Source organism: Centroberyx gerrardi, chromosome 23 (assembly GCF_048128805.1).
Source record: "Centroberyx gerrardi isolate f3 chromosome 23, fCenGer3.hap1.cur.20231027, whole genome shotgun sequence".
Lineage (NCBI taxonomy): Eukaryota > Metazoa > Chordata > Actinopteri > Beryciformes > Berycidae > Centroberyx > Centroberyx gerrardi.
Window position 1 is genome coordinate 17507376 of NC_136019.1, and position 14832 is coordinate 17522207.

Below are 14832 nucleotides of genomic sequence, written 5' to 3' on the forward strand. Positions count from 1 at the left end.
TGTCTTCAAGGACCAGAATTAACAATGTAGGGGGCTATGACCATGTGTTCAATGTTGCCTAAAAAGGACATTCAATGTCAGTTCTGACTGGCCAATCAAACACAGTCTTGTCTCTGAAGAGTGGAGTACGTACGGAGATTCTCTCCATTCAACACAGAAATTTTGACAAGATGACACCTCCAAGGTTTGCTTTTTATCTGACATGTCTATTCTTGGGGATGATAGGTGAGTTGTGCCTTTTTTGACTGCATTTTGTATCTTTTAGACTATAAGTTCAATGTTCAAATGATTGCTTCTATTTTTTAATGTATTCTGCAATATAGTATGTACATTACAATTTACTTCTGATCATGGTATAAAATTAATAGTGCATTTGCTTGGTCTCTATTTTTCCTTCAGCTCATATGACAACTCTGAAACAATCCTCATCTGTACATCAAGAGAGTGGTCTTGTATCAGTTAACGTTGGGGGCAACGTGACTTTACGATGCTTCTCTGAAGATGATTTTTCACTAAAGTTTCACTGGTATAAGCAAACACTGGGACAGAAACCAAAGCTCATGTCTACCTTCTATAAGTATAATAAAAATGGCAGTTTTCATGATGAATTCAAGGACAATCCACGCTTCATACTGGACACTGGAAATGGTAAGAATCACTTGAAGATCTCAGATTTGCGCCTTTCAGACTCAGCAACTTATTTCTGCGCAAGCAGCTATCCCTTTAAGTTTGAATTTGCGGAGGGAGCTATTCTCAATGTAAAGGGTTCAGGTTCCAACCTCCAAGCTTTCATCCATCAGCCAGCGTCTGCGACCATCCAGCCAGGAGACTCTGTGACTCTGAACTGTACAGTACACACTGGGACCTGTGACGGAGAACACAGTGTTTACTGGTTCAGAAGCTCAGGAGAATCTCGTCCAGCAATCATTTACACCCATGGAGTCAGGAATGATCAGTGTGAGAGGAAACCCAAGACCCAAACACAGACCTGTGTCTACAACTTCCCAATGAAGAGCCTGAATCTTTCTGATGCTGGGACCTACTACTGTGCTGTGGTCTCATGTGGGGAGATACTGTTTGGAAATGGGACCAAGATGGACATTGAACGTAAGTCACATTTTAGCAGAGGTTGTCTCATCTCAAAAATAGTTTTGATTACTCCCTCACTAAACTTCAGATTAACATTAACAGAAAAAAACACTTTACAATGTGTCCTAATGTCTGGATCTGTGCAGATGGGGTGGATTCTCTTGTCTTAGTGTATCTCTTGAGTGTGGCAGTGGCATTCACCACCATCCTTGTTGTTATCCTGGCTTTCTCGGTGTACAAGATGAACAAGATAAATTGTTGCCAATGCACAGGTAATTCATATTCTTTGTATTTGATAGGATATATTAACTGTACATGGCATTTCAGTAAGAGGGCTTTTCATTCTGTCTACTTTTTCATAACCAGATTCTCAACCAAGAAATTCAGTTGCTTCTACTCCGAATGCAGAAGTGAGTCTTTTCTATTTACATCAACTGTTGTATTAATGTACCAAGATATTTTCAAAGCACCCCAATAAAGTGTTTCTGTGGGCTTCTGTTGTATTTCTCTCATGTGTTACATTATTATTGCGACTAACTGATTTATTTTTTACCAGGCCCAAGATGCAGACAACCTCCATTACGCTGCTTTAAGTGAAAACAAATCCAAAAGATCAAGAAGACAGAGGGACAACACCAAGACTGAATGTGTGTACTCCAGCATAAGGCAGTAGAGCTGGGCATGTTTCATCTGTACTTTGAATGATCAGGCTTTGCTTCTGTGTTACTAATTTTATTAGTTCCTCTCTATAAAGGTAATGTAGACTTTCCTGAAATAGGAACAGTTTTGTCAAAGTGATTTCATCTAAATATGATGACTGTAAAGCCTTGCCTTGCAATAAACTGAGAAAGCTTATGTCAGGGCTTCTTTGAAGTGATTTCTGATGTGAAAGGTGCAATGATTTCCACTATCGCTATACCTGAAGGTTACAATGTGCAGAGAAGAACTACATTCACACCTCTGTGGTGTGAGTAACCAGCCAAACGGCTGGCTACGGCCAGCACCCTCGTCTACTGTCAGGTACTGCCAGGTAAAAGCAGTACAGGTGCCAGAAGGTGGGGAAAGGCAGCCACACACACACAGCTGTACTAAGCATGACCCACAGACTCAAAGGAGACATATTCAGCCACGCACACACTCATACACACTGCAGACAGTCAGTGAAATAATGCAGAAAGACCAAGAGACATCCCTAGACTAGGTTTCCAATGGCTGGTTCCTATGTTAATGCTGTCTAGACTTAAAGGATAACGCTGGTGTTTTTTTTTACTGCATTTCTTATAGTCAACAAATCCTATGAAAATAACAAAATCAACAATGCGTTTGCTCTACTCCTATTACTTTCCCACTTCCCGCGTTCCCTTTTTAGCCTTCAACCTGGAAGTCATTGGCTCCAACTGTAAGCTAAAAACCATTAAATACAGCTCACAAAGACATAGTTTCAATTTTAAAAATCGCTAACTGTTACCACAAAAAGTCAGGCTGTTGTAGTTATTACCAAATCAAATTCAAATGGGAACAAATTCTTCACTACGCCGGGGACTATTTTCGGTGCTAAGGAACTACTTTCCTGAGATCGCAAACGTGTTTACAGCCGGCTTATTAAGTTGTTTGAGGAAAAAGTCGGCTGGCCCGGTGCATCATGATGATAAAATATGCTGCCCAGAGCAACGGCATGGCTCTGTGACGTGTTTTTAATCATTTTTTTAATACAATGGAGTTCTATGGCTACTGGGACATGGCTGCATTGGGCATCGGCTACATCGACGAGACTTGTTGGCAAAACAAAATCATTGCTGATTTTGTTATTTTCATAGGATTTGTTGACGGTAAGAAATGCATTAAAAAACACCAGCGTTATCCTTTAAGTAAAAGAAGAGACTGTGTTGGTCCCAAATTAGACAAGTTATGGTTGGTTGAATGACAGTGACACTAGACAGGTTTTGGGTTTGGATTTGAAGATGTTCAACAAATCAGCTTCCCTAATGTTCCCCAGAGAGGTCTGCTATTCCACAGTGGTGCCTGGTGGTGAAGTTTTGCTCTTGACTCCCTGAAGTATCTCAGGGAGTTAATCTTGGAAATAAACCACTAGGCACTTAAGTGGCTACATGAAGTACATCAATGGGAGTATAACACACTGGTACCTGGCCATGCAGCTCTTGAGGTTCACTGTGCATCACATCCCAGGCAAGGATAATGCCACAGCCAACTTCCTAACCCAGGGCATTAATTATCATTGGAAACATGAAAATCTTAAATAAATATGATTCACACACTGGTTTTACAATCATTAGTTAACGCTCTGATTGTGGTTATAAAAGCTGATATAATTTGGTTTATCATGATAAAAAAAGAGATGATCATATGCATATCCCATAAACTTTTTAGCAGCTGCTGGAGTGTACCTAATGCTAAAGAAAGAGAACGCCGCACACTGCTACCAATGCTCCAATATATTTATTTATCTTATAGCATTTTGATAGGTCTTCATCAGGTCACGATCACCACCTACGATCAATTTAGAATTTCAGTCAGTAATATCATAAACATTCGGTTTATCATGGCCAACATTACAGCAGCAGGAGTGCATGAGGAGGAGGGTGACACATCTATGCTTCCCATTGCACTGACACACAGGTGGACAGGTGTTACATATGTAAAGCTTAATTAACATGTTGGTCGCAGAGTTTGCGCGCCGCTATTCTGTTACCGTGGAGTTTTATGAATGAGCCCCATGTTTCATGTAGCATACTCACAGCTTTATTGCCATTTTGACACTTCATTTTAGCTAATTTGAGTGCATGCATTTTAGTTTAACCTTGTAATGTTAATATTACAGTTTACTTTGCTCCCTCTAGGACAAATCATACGCAAGTATAACATTTCATTCCACTGCTATGCGGATGACACCCAGCTATACCTCCCTCTTAAACCCAGTGATCTCTGCTCCTTAGACAACCTCAGGGATTGTCTGGAGGATATTAAATGTTGGATGGCCTGTAACTTCCTCCAACTCAATGAGAGCAAGACGGAGTTGGTAATATTTGGCCCCCCGCACCTCACTTCTACCATAACTGGCAACCTTAGCCAGTTGTCCGCTTATGTCAAACCCTTTGCCAAGAATATTGGGGTTTTTTTTCGATTCAGACCTTAACTTTGATAAACAGATCAACTCAGTAGTCAGATCCAGCTTCCCCTGCAGCTAAGAACCATTTCCAAAGTCAAGTCCCTTCCTTTCTTTTCACGAACTAGAAATAGTTTTACATGCATTCATTTCCTGTCGCCTTGACTATTGTAACTCCTTGTATACTGGTATCAGTCAGTCTTCCCTGTCCCGCCTACAGCTGGCCCAGAACGCTGCCGCAAGGCTTCTCACTGGCACCAAAAAGAGAGACTGCATTTCCCCTGTTCTGGCGTCCCTTCATTGGCTCCCTGTTCACCAAAGAATTGATTTCAAGATTCTATTACTTGTTTTTAAGGCCCTCACTGGTCACCCCGTCTTATATCTCCGATCTCCTACACCCCCAAGTTTCCGGTAGGTCTCTCAAGTCCACTGACCTAAAGCTTTTAGCTGTTCCACGGTCTAGGCTGAAGCGTAAAGGGGATCGTGCCCCTTCTATTGTCACCTTTTAAATTGCGCCTTAAAACCCATCTCTTTTCTGTAGCTTTTGATTCTGTATGATCTTTATTTTCATCATTATTATTTTTATTATTATTTTATTTGTGTTTTGTGTGTACTTGTACAGCATCTTGGTTGACAATTGTTGTTTTTAAGTGTGCTTTAGAAATAAAATGAACTTGAACTTGAACTTCACTTAACAATTACGCTACATTTAGCATTCTGTGTTTAAGATCCATTTCCCATAAACCCTGTTGCTTCCTGTCGCAAGGAGGGTGTTGCTGCCCCCTTTCCCCTCCCTGGCATTTGGTTTGAAGAGGAAGGAGGAAGGATAAGAGCCGGTAGCAGCCATAGATAATAGTGGATCGCTACCACCCTCGACAAATAATTGAAAATATTCCCTTTGGTCAGTTTTTACGGTTGAAACAGATTTTCAGTAATAAGGAAGATTATAAGGTAAAGGCTGATGAAATGTCAAAGCGCTTCCTCCAAAGGGACGATGAGACAGTAGTGGTTGATCGGGCCCTAACTAAACCAAATAGACTTGATAGACAACTGTTACTACAACCCCCCTCCCCCGGGAACCAGTTGATAACAGAATCACTTTTGTTTCCATGTATAATACTGTCTAAAGAGGGAAGACACAAGGAACTCTTTTTCAGTTATAGCCACCAAGCATACTGTTTGACTATTGCATTGGCAATAATAGGCTACACACACACACACACACACACACACGCACACACACACACACACACACACACACAGACACACACACACACAGGCTTACATACATTTTATGAATTTGGCACATTAGGTAATTAGGTTGCAACACTTTAACCGTAGGCCTAGACATTTTGGGGGAAGCTAGCCCATCTAATTCGAGAAAGCAAGGCTTCGAAACAATGTAACAATAACGGCAGCACTGTTAATCATATGAAACCACGATGAAATATTTTTTGCTTCATTGTTAACCAACTGATTTGATCCACTCAGCAGCCAATCAGGTACTCTGCAAGATGAATATGATGAACCAATCAGATACTTGACAGATATGGCATGATGTAGGAAATGTTGCTCTTGATGAATCTATTAAGACTGCTGCTGCTTCAATAAGTCAGAACTGCTGTGGAGAAGAAGCAGAACAAATTATGGAGCTAGGAGTAGAGAAGATGATGTTGTATCTGCTTAATGTTTTCCTGATCTGTAATCTGAGTAAGTAACAAATTTCCCCTTATGTTAGTCTACACACACAGAGGTGATTATATGATTTAAACTTCCTGATTTTCTGTTTGTTTCAGGTGTGGCACAGTTCAATGACATCTCTCAGCCTGTTTCTTTCCAAACTGCGGAGCTGGGAGACCCAGTTACTATTGAATGTCAGATAAACGGTGGTATGAGAAAAAGAGTATGGTACAAATTAACTACTGGGAGGAGACTACAATGTGTGGCAACAATGGATACTTTCAATAATCTAACTAAATTTGGCAATCAAAATAATCATCGTTATTCAGTAGCATTTGACAGCATCAAAAATGACTTGAGCATATCTGCTACAATGTGGGAGGACATTGGCACATACTACTGTGGAGTGTTAGATTTAAACAATATTAAATTTGGACCAGGAACCTATTTGATGATAAAAGGTATTTTATCTGTGCATCTTATTTATATGTTTACCATTAAAACATTCGCCTCCCAAAGTAAGTTAACATGAATGTGAACATGTCAGTGATCACAGTTCATTTGGTTTCTTTCCCAAGGTCCAAAGATGAACAGTGACTCTGTTGTTCAGCAGCCAGTGTCTAAGTCAGTCCAGCCAGGAGACTCTGTAACTCTCAACTGTTCTGTTCACACTGGCAACTGTGCAGGGGAATACACTAGTGTCTTTTGGCTGAAAAACTCACAAAATTCTGGTCCAGAAATGATTTACTACTCTGGAAATAAGAATGACAGCTGTGAGAAGACTGAGACTGGCTCTCAACAAACTAGCTGTGTCTACAACCTTCCCAAGAAGAACCTCAGCTCTGCCGATGCTGGAACCTACTACTGCGTTGTGGCTTCATGTGGGGAGATCCTGTTTGGAAATGGGACCGAACTCAATATTAAAAGTAAGACATCAAAGCTAAGATAAGATAAAGATAAGTGAAGAGTTTCATTCCAAGATGCTATATATTGATTTTGAGGAGATAAAACTACCTGTAATGCATGTTTTGATAATTTAAAAAATACAAATGACCCCATCATAAATAATGTTAGCATTTTCACAAACAAAGCCAATAACTTAAATGATAAATAATACTTACATTATTATTTTATTTTATTCTTTTAAATGGTGGATGGTGTACTTACAGCTTTTTTTAAATTCAAAAGCTAAATAAAATACTGTTTGTTCATTCTCTTTGCTGTGAAGGAAGCTCCACCTTGAACTCACCACTTGACCTGAGTCCAATTGTTGTTGCACTGGCTTTATCAAACATCGTTCTTGGGATGGTAACACTTCTACTTGTATGGGCACTTTGCAAGAGTCGGAGCAAAGATGCCACAGGTATTACAAATTATGCATTATAATCATGAGCTGTACATCGGTATCAGAAGCAGAGTGAAATATTATTTTATATTCTGTAGAAAATGGTATTGACAGTAGTTATCTTTGACTCTCTTCAGAAGAAACTGATGGATCTTCTGAAAGCAATCAGGTAATGCAATTTTTTATTTTATTGTCTTTACCAAAAAAATTGTTGATTTAAGTTCTCTTATGTGCTGTAACATTAAGTGTGTCTCGGTCACAAGTTCAGCACTCACAGTGCCACATGTAAACTTTGCATGGCTATTTGTCTGTCTGTCAATACACGTTTCTGTCTCAAACTGTCCGAACAAGTCTCTAATACTTTCCGTTTATTTCCATTTCCGTCTTCCTCAGACTAGTGATGCAGTTCACTATGCAGCAGTGAGTTTGGCTCCCAGAAGCTCCTCCTCCAGGCCAGCCACAGTGAAATACAGTAGAGACGCTGTATTGTATTCTGAGGTCAGACACCGTCAACAGGACTGAGAGGTTTAGTCCTGGATAGGTGGAGATATGAGGGACACTGAATATCAAATGCATATCTCTTGTTGACTCTCGTACATAAAGAGGGTTACAATATGACCAAAGACGTCTCTGTCATGTTCTTTGTGAAATGTGAACAAGCCAGCCACTTAGCACTTCATGACTGTAATTAAAGTTGGACTAGGCTATTGCAAACCTTTGCAGCTCCAAATGGCAGCGAGAGGTAACAGAAGAGGTAAGGAATTTTTAGGATCATTCTATGAGCTTGTTTGGCCTACCACTTTACGCCTGAGCTATTGTTGCTCCTAGACATTTCCACTTCACAATAACAGCACTTACAGTTGACCAGAGAAGCTTTAGCAGGGCAGACATTTGATGAACTGACTTGTTAGAAAGGTGGCATCCTATGACGGTGCCACTGAGCTCTTCAGTACGGCCCATTCTACTGCCAGTGTTTGTTTACGGAGATTGCATGACTGTGTGCTAGTTTTTATATACGTGTCAGCAATGGGTGTGGCTGAAATGGCCGAATCCACTAATTTGAAGAGGAGTCTGCATACTTTTGGCCATGTAGTGTATTTTTCTACAGGACTTGCACTGGGACCTATTTTGTATATTTTAATACATAGACCTATACCCTAATGTCACCTGTATATGGCTGAATATACATTCTAAATGATATATTGTACTTCTCTACAATGTAATTTTGATGACTTATGGTTCTCAGAGTGGACTAGTGCTTATATGTCGTAGGATAGCTGGGATCTACATATATCCCAGCTGTGTTTAATAATTAGATTAATGAGCGAACCTGATGAAGCAGGGTTGCAAACCCATTGTTTGCTCCATTGTTTTTATTTGCTAAGATAATTATATAATGAATGGGCTAAGACAAATCGGTCTATGGATTTTTAATGTCTAAATGATAATGTTTGGTCTATTTCCCATTGTGTCTGTCTTCATTTTGGCCAGCTTGTATAAATGTACAGTCTCCCTCTTGTGTGGGAGACTGTCTTGTGTGGTCAGTTTGTTTAGTTCACTTGTATTTACTTTGTCCCTGTATTTTGAGTGTGGTTTAGTTGACTTCAGTTTTAGTGGGCCCAAGAACTCTTTTTTGCTGGGTGTCTGGGACCGGCCTATAAGAGTGAAAGTAGCTAACTGACTGACTGACTGACTGACTGACTGACTCCCCATTGTTGAAAGTTGTGCGAGAAGTGGCGTCAAGACCTACACAGTCATGGTGGTATACGTGATATTGCGTTGTTTGCACTGTCATGGTGTGTTTCTGCCTCCGGATTTCAAACTGGACAAACATGGCGGCTCGTTTGGAAACTTTCTCTTATATTATGAAAATGGTTCACCGAAATGTGTTTCTGAAAACATTTGAGGCGAGAAATCAGCCATCATTTTACATCGACAACGGTTAGTTTAAAAGTTTGTATACGAGTTTCGGGAGTTTCCAGAGGCGGCGAGTCACGCTATTACAAGCGTCCATTCAAATCCTGAATGAACATCTGCATAGCAACAGGTGTGTCATCGTTCACTTTATTGTCCAATCATAATGTTTCTTCCGCGGAAAACGTAGTTGTCAGGCATCGCAACCTGAGACAGCGAGAGAGAGAGAAACCAAATCGAGAGAAGTTGAATTGAAATCAGTGATAGACTATTACAGACTGAAATTATTACAATTAAACAACATAGAAATTAATTCCCGGCAGAAATATCTCAAATATTAAACTCCATCTCGCCGCGACTGAGGCTCAGTGGACTGACTTCATTTCAGGCTATAGTCTACTTTCTAACTCCGGTGCCGGTGAATGTGCGACCTGTTGAGAGTGACACCGGTGACTCTTCCTCACATCTGTGTGGTGTGCACATAAGTTTGCTCAAGTGCATCTCCATACACAAGTGAGCCTTAACTGTGGTTGAAGTTCAAAATGTGTATGTGTGTGTGTGTGCGTGCACATACATGTCTGTGTGTGTATGGACACTCAAGACTGGAATTTTAATGTTAGTATGTTATGTTATGTTTGAATGATATCGCTAATATATTTGAATAAATGTCTCAAAATAGACTGCAAACTTTGAGGCCCTTTTTCTCAAAAACATAGTTTGGTGACATAAATGCCGTTCTTTCCAACATTGTATTAAACTCAAAATGTCTCCAGGGGTCGATGTGACTGAAAATGATAGAGCAGGTCAAGGGCAGTACAGAACACATATTATACTAGGCCTCCTCTTGAAAGCCAAGAGGAGGCCAGGCTTGCACTAGGTCTACCTAGTCTTGTTTTGTAACAACCTTATTTTCTATTGTTTCACCTTTTCATCTTTTCCTGAATTTGTTACCCATATTTTATTTGTTAGCATCGTTGTTAGTCAATAAATGACGTAGATCTGGCAGGACACTCTAAGTCTTGCATGCTGTGTCACCTGACTGCTGCCACACCTATCATTTGGCGGTCTATTTAAAGGCCTTCATACTCACATTCACTGTACGCTGTGTGCTTTGCTGCTGTTATTTCCAAGAGCCTCCTCCACCCCAGCCTCCACCTGCTGTGGTTCTGCTCTGTTTGTATGCACCCTGGAGGGTCTTTATTTCCAAATTAGTCCACGGCGGGATTATTTGCAATGCTCTCTGCATCTTATTTATAATGTGCTATCTATAACTATGCTGTTATGCTGTATTACAGCAGCAGGGAGTATCCCCAAGAGTAGAACCAAACTGCCAAGACAAACTGTATTGCCATCTCAATTTGCAATAAATTATTAAGCTATGACTGATGTGATATCCTGACAGAAATCCTTTAATTTTAAACACTTTACCTGTGAAGTCAACTAAATCTTCATCTTTCTCTTCCTATTCTTCTGCAGTGTATGCAAGTACACTGCAGAAGAATTTTACCAGCCTCTTATTTTGGTTTAACTGTCAGCAGTTGATGCCATGTAGTACATTTTAATATATTTGAGTGAATTATAATATTAACTAATATAACAATTATAAGATAAACACTGAAAAAAATACTATTATAACATTGAATTATGACAATCTTTCTTAAGATAACAGCTAATTTGATCCACTCAGCAGCCAATCAGGTATTCTGCAAGAAGAAAATGATGAACCAATCAGAAACTTGACAGATCTGGCATGATGTAGGAGATGTTACTCTTGATAAGACTGCTGTCGCTTCAATAAGTCAGAACTGCTGTGGAGAAGAAGCAGAACGAATGATGGAGCTAGGAGCAGAGAAGATGATGGTGTATCTTCTAAATGTTTTCATGCTCTGTAATCTGTGTAAGTAACAAATTTCCACTTGTGGGATCTTTTCATGAGAGTCTACATACAAATGTGATTATATGATTTAGGCTTCCTGCTTTTCTGTTTGTTTCAGGTGTGGCACAGTTCAGTGACATCTCTCAGCCTGTTTCTTTCCAAACTGCGGAGCTGGGAGACCCAGTTACGATTGAATGTCAGATAAACAGTGCTATGAAAAGTAGAGTATGGTACAAATTAACTACTGGGAGGAGACTACAGTCTGTGACATCAATACATACTTTAAATAGTCGCCATTATTCAGTAAAATTTGATGGCATCAAATATGATTTGAGCATATCTGCTACAATGTGGAAGGACATTGGCACATACTACTGTGGACTGTTACATTTGAACTTCATTGAATTTGGACCAGGAACCTTTTTGATGCTAAAAGGTATTTTATCTGTGCAATTTACCATTAAACATCCCAAGGTAAATTAACATGAATGTGAACTTCATGTCAGTGATCACAGTTCATTTGGTTTCTTCCCCAAGGTCCAAAGATGAACAGTGACTCTGTTGTTCAGCAGCCAGTGTCTAAGTCAGTCCAGCCAGGAGACTCTGTAACTCTCAACTGTTCTGTTCACACTGGCAACTGTGCAGGGGAATACACTAGTGTCTTTTGGCTGAAAAACTCACACAATTCTGGTCCTGAAATGATTTACTCCTCTGGAAATAAGAATGACAGCTGTGAGAAGACTGAGACTGGCTCTCAACAAACTAGCTGTGTCTACAACCTTCCCAAGAAGAACCTCAGCTCTGCCGATGCTGGAACCTACTACTGCGTTGTGGCTTCATGTGGGGAGATCCTGTTTGGAAATGGGACCGAGCTCTATATTAAAAGTAAGACATTAATGAAAAAAAATAATGAGGGGTTTAATTCCAGGATGCTATATATTGATTTCGAGGGGGGGAATTTTAAAATGCATAATTTGATTAAAAGAATACAGGTGACCCCATTCTCTATAATGTTAGCATTTTCTGAGCAAAGGACTTAAGATAGCTAATAACTTAAATGATACGTACACAGGACATTTTCCAGTGTTAATAAGTGTAGATTTTTTAGTAACAATTATTTGGAGGGTTGAGTGGAGAGATCTTCGTCCACTAATAGAGCCGATATGGTTCTCGTCTGAAAGTATTAAATGGTGATGGTGGGTACTTATATTAAAACTAGCACAGTCTTAATTTTTTAAATCAAAACTGTTTGTTCTTTCTCTTTGCTGTGAAGGAAACTCACCACTTGACCTGAGTCCAACTGTTGTTGCACTGGCTTTGTCAAACATCGTTCTTGGGATGGCAACACTTCTACTTGTATGGGCACTTTGCAAGAGTCGGAGCAAAGGTCCCACAGGTATTACAAATTATACATTATAATCATGACCTGTACATCTGTATCAGAAGCAGGGTGACATATTCTTTTATATTCTGTAACAAATGGCACTGATAGTAGTTATCTTTGACTGTTCAGAGAAAACTGATGGATCTTCTGAAGGCAATCAGGTAATACAATTAATTTGCTTTTATTACCAACAATTGATTTATACTCCAAATTCAACACCAACGTTGCAACATGTAAACTTAGTATGGCTTGTCTGTTTTCCACTAGACCTTTCTGTCTCAAACTGTCAGAACAAGTCTCTAATACTTTATTTCCATTTCCGTCTTCCTCAGATTAGTGATGCAGTTCACTATGCAGCAGTGAATTTGGCTCCCAGAAGCTCCTCCTCCAGGCCAGCCACAGTGAAATACAGTAGAGACGCTGTATTGTATTCTGAGGTCAGGCACCGTCAACAGGACTGAGAGGTTTAGTCCTGGACTGATGTAGATATTAGGGAATGAATATCAAATGCATATCTCTTGTTGACTCTGTTACATAAAGGTTAAAATATGACCAAAGACGTCTCTATCATGTTCTTTGTGAAAGTGCCACTGGGGCTTAGCACTACTTCAGTGTAATTAAAGCTGTAGTAGGCAACTTCGCACCCTTGCAGCTCCAAATGGCAGCGAGAGGTAACCGTTTGAATTTTTAGGACTTCAGCACCCAAAAATTATATAATGGGACGCCAGTAAACTGCCCACAGCACACTCATGTTTACCATCCCAGCCAGTCTGTGATCGCTTGGGAAGATCTAATGTTGGTGAGTCCAGCTTTCTCTGGACAGAGCAAAACTGATGTTTAGGAGACGGTTTGTATTTAAGTTTAAGTTTACTTAAACATACTTGTAAATATGATGAATCTACGCTTTCTGAATTAGGGGGGATGAGACACTCTTCTCTATTGCAGCTCGACTTTGTGATTTAGGTTGATAAGATGTGTGTATAATAATCTTGCCTAGTGCAGACTTACAGTAATATAAGTTATTTAATAGCAGGAAAAATATAATTCATAATAATAATACAAGTAAATGGCTCACTTTTCTATATTGTCTCTAGTCTCTATTGTTGTATATTATGTATATTACCTTTATTTTACTTTAGTACCTATTTTCTTTTATTACCTTGTACTTGACACATACTTCCTTGGCATTGTCCGCCAATTGCTGCTGTGGCACCTGAGCTTCCCCAAGGGGATCAATAAAGTGCTATCTTATCTTATCTTATCTTATCTTATCTTATCTTATCTTATCATGCAGCTACTGGTGGCTAAATTATTATAATGGGCCATGAAACAGAAAGGGCAGAATTTACAACACAAACTTCACAAGACCAAATGTACAGTGCAAAATAATGATTAAAGCATACCGAGTAGGATTTTGCTAGTTGTGGCTTGTAAACACAACTTCAAAAGTTGATATGTCCTCTCAAGCTCAATAAGAACAAGACACGCGCCCCATGAACGTGGTTGCCAGAATGGTACAAAACAGTAAAAAACTACAAAAAACAAGTACAGTGAGGCGAAACGCCAAGCAGACAAGGCTTGTTCCAAAAGGAGAATGAATCTGCAGTTGGCTTTCACCCATTGGCGAGTATTGAAGGAGAGGATGGGGATGAAGAGCCATGCAGAATTGACTTGTTTTCTGTTCTGACATGTAGGTGCCAGTTAGTTTGGCTAGCTATATCAGCTTTTCTACTACAACAAAAGTACACTGACAACGCTAGCTGCCAGTTTACAACAGTGGTTTTGGTTGCAGGCGTACACCCACTGCCAAAAGGTTGATGTCATAGAATTTGAATGGATAGAACGGGTCTTTCCCATTCTAATCAATGCTGCTAGATGGTCGGAGTGGCGGCCATTTTTATGTGTACCGTTCCATAATATAAAACTTCTTTGGTACCGTTAGCTTCCGTATAAACTGACTTACGGCAAGTCGCAGAGGACCAAGCAGTGGAAAACTGGCATTGTGCTATCTCTGTGGCTTTGCTGTCAGCAAGGAGCTACTCAAGGAGTTTTGGATCGGTTGGGTTTAATCGCGCTATATTACTGTTGATAAGTCATCACATTTTATTCATTTAACGTTCGTCTTGGAACATTACAAAGCTAACCCACTCACGCTGTGTGGCAGCCGGTGTAACACACTTTACGGCCTTAATGGCCAAACTTCCGTTGTCACCATAGAAACCAAACATAGACCATTTTTTGGTGTATCAGCCAAAATACCATAGAAAACAGTGGAAAGACCGTTCTATCCATTCAAATTATGTGGTCGATGCCCAGAAACGTCCTGAACATTCAGAAAAAAGAAAATCCAGGCAGAAGGCAGGGTCTGGCAGGGTCTGTGACGCTGTCACACACTACCAATGGGCCATAAGAAATTATTG

At 39.9% G+C, this 14832-nt stretch overlaps 2 protein-coding genes across 2 annotated transcripts; both read left to right on the forward strand.

The window, feature by feature from the left end:
* Window positions 1–482: 482 nt before the first annotated feature.
* Window positions 483–7907, forward strand: LOC139927799 (uncharacterized). The gene is made up of 10 exons (XM_071920081.2): window positions 483–1107; window positions 1236–1361; window positions 1456–1499; window positions 1646–1758; window positions 5826–5923; window positions 6010–6354; window positions 6472–6819; window positions 7122–7256; window positions 7376–7407; window positions 7632–7907. Exons 1-10 carry the CDS (start codon window positions 561–563, stop codon window positions 7758–7760), a joined length of 1917 nt encoding a protein of 638 aa, XP_071776182.2. The 5' UTR covers window positions 483–560; the 3' UTR covers window positions 7761–7907.
* Window positions 7908–10971: 3064 nt separating this feature from the next.
* LOC139927803 (signal-regulatory protein beta-2-like) lies at window positions 10972–13668 on the forward strand. The gene is made up of 6 exons (XM_071920085.2): window positions 10972–11049; window positions 11147–11464; window positions 11566–11913; window positions 12302–12424; window positions 12542–12573; window positions 12745–13668. The coding sequence occupies exons 1-6, from the start codon at window positions 10983–10985 to the stop codon at window positions 12871–12873; spliced, it is 1017 nt and encodes a 338-aa protein (XP_071776186.2). The 5' UTR covers window positions 10972–10982; the 3' UTR covers window positions 12874–13668.
* The last annotated feature ends 1164 nt before the right edge of the window (window positions 13669–14832 follow it).

What these genes read in the sequence shown, in the direction of transcription:
- LOC139927799 (XM_071920081.2), top strand. Translation starts at nt 561, where the DNA reads ATGTCTACCTTCTATAAGTATAATAAAAATGGCAGTTTTCATGATGAA. An exon ending in AACCTATTTGATGATAAAAG is followed by an intron (nt 6,355 to 6,471) that starts GTATTTTATCTG and finishes TTCTTTCCCAAG; the next exon opens with GTCCAAAGATGAACAGTGAC. An exon ending in GATCTTCTGAAAGCAATCAG is followed by an intron (nt 7,408 to 7,631) that starts GTAATGCAATTT and finishes CGTCTTCCTCAG; the next exon opens with ACTAGTGATGCAGTTCACTA.
- LOC139927803 (XM_071920085.2), top strand. Translation starts at nt 10,983, where the DNA reads ATGATGGAGCTAGGAGCAGAGAAGATGATGGTGTATCTTCTAAATGTT. An exon ending in AACCTTTTTGATGCTAAAAG is followed by an intron (nt 11,465 to 11,565) that starts GTATTTTATCTG and finishes TTCTTCCCCAAG; the next exon opens with GTCCAAAGATGAACAGTGAC. An exon ending in GACCGAGCTCTATATTAAAA is followed by an intron (nt 11,914 to 12,301) that starts GTAAGACATTAA and finishes TTTGCTGTGAAG; the next exon opens with GAAACTCACCACTTGACCTG.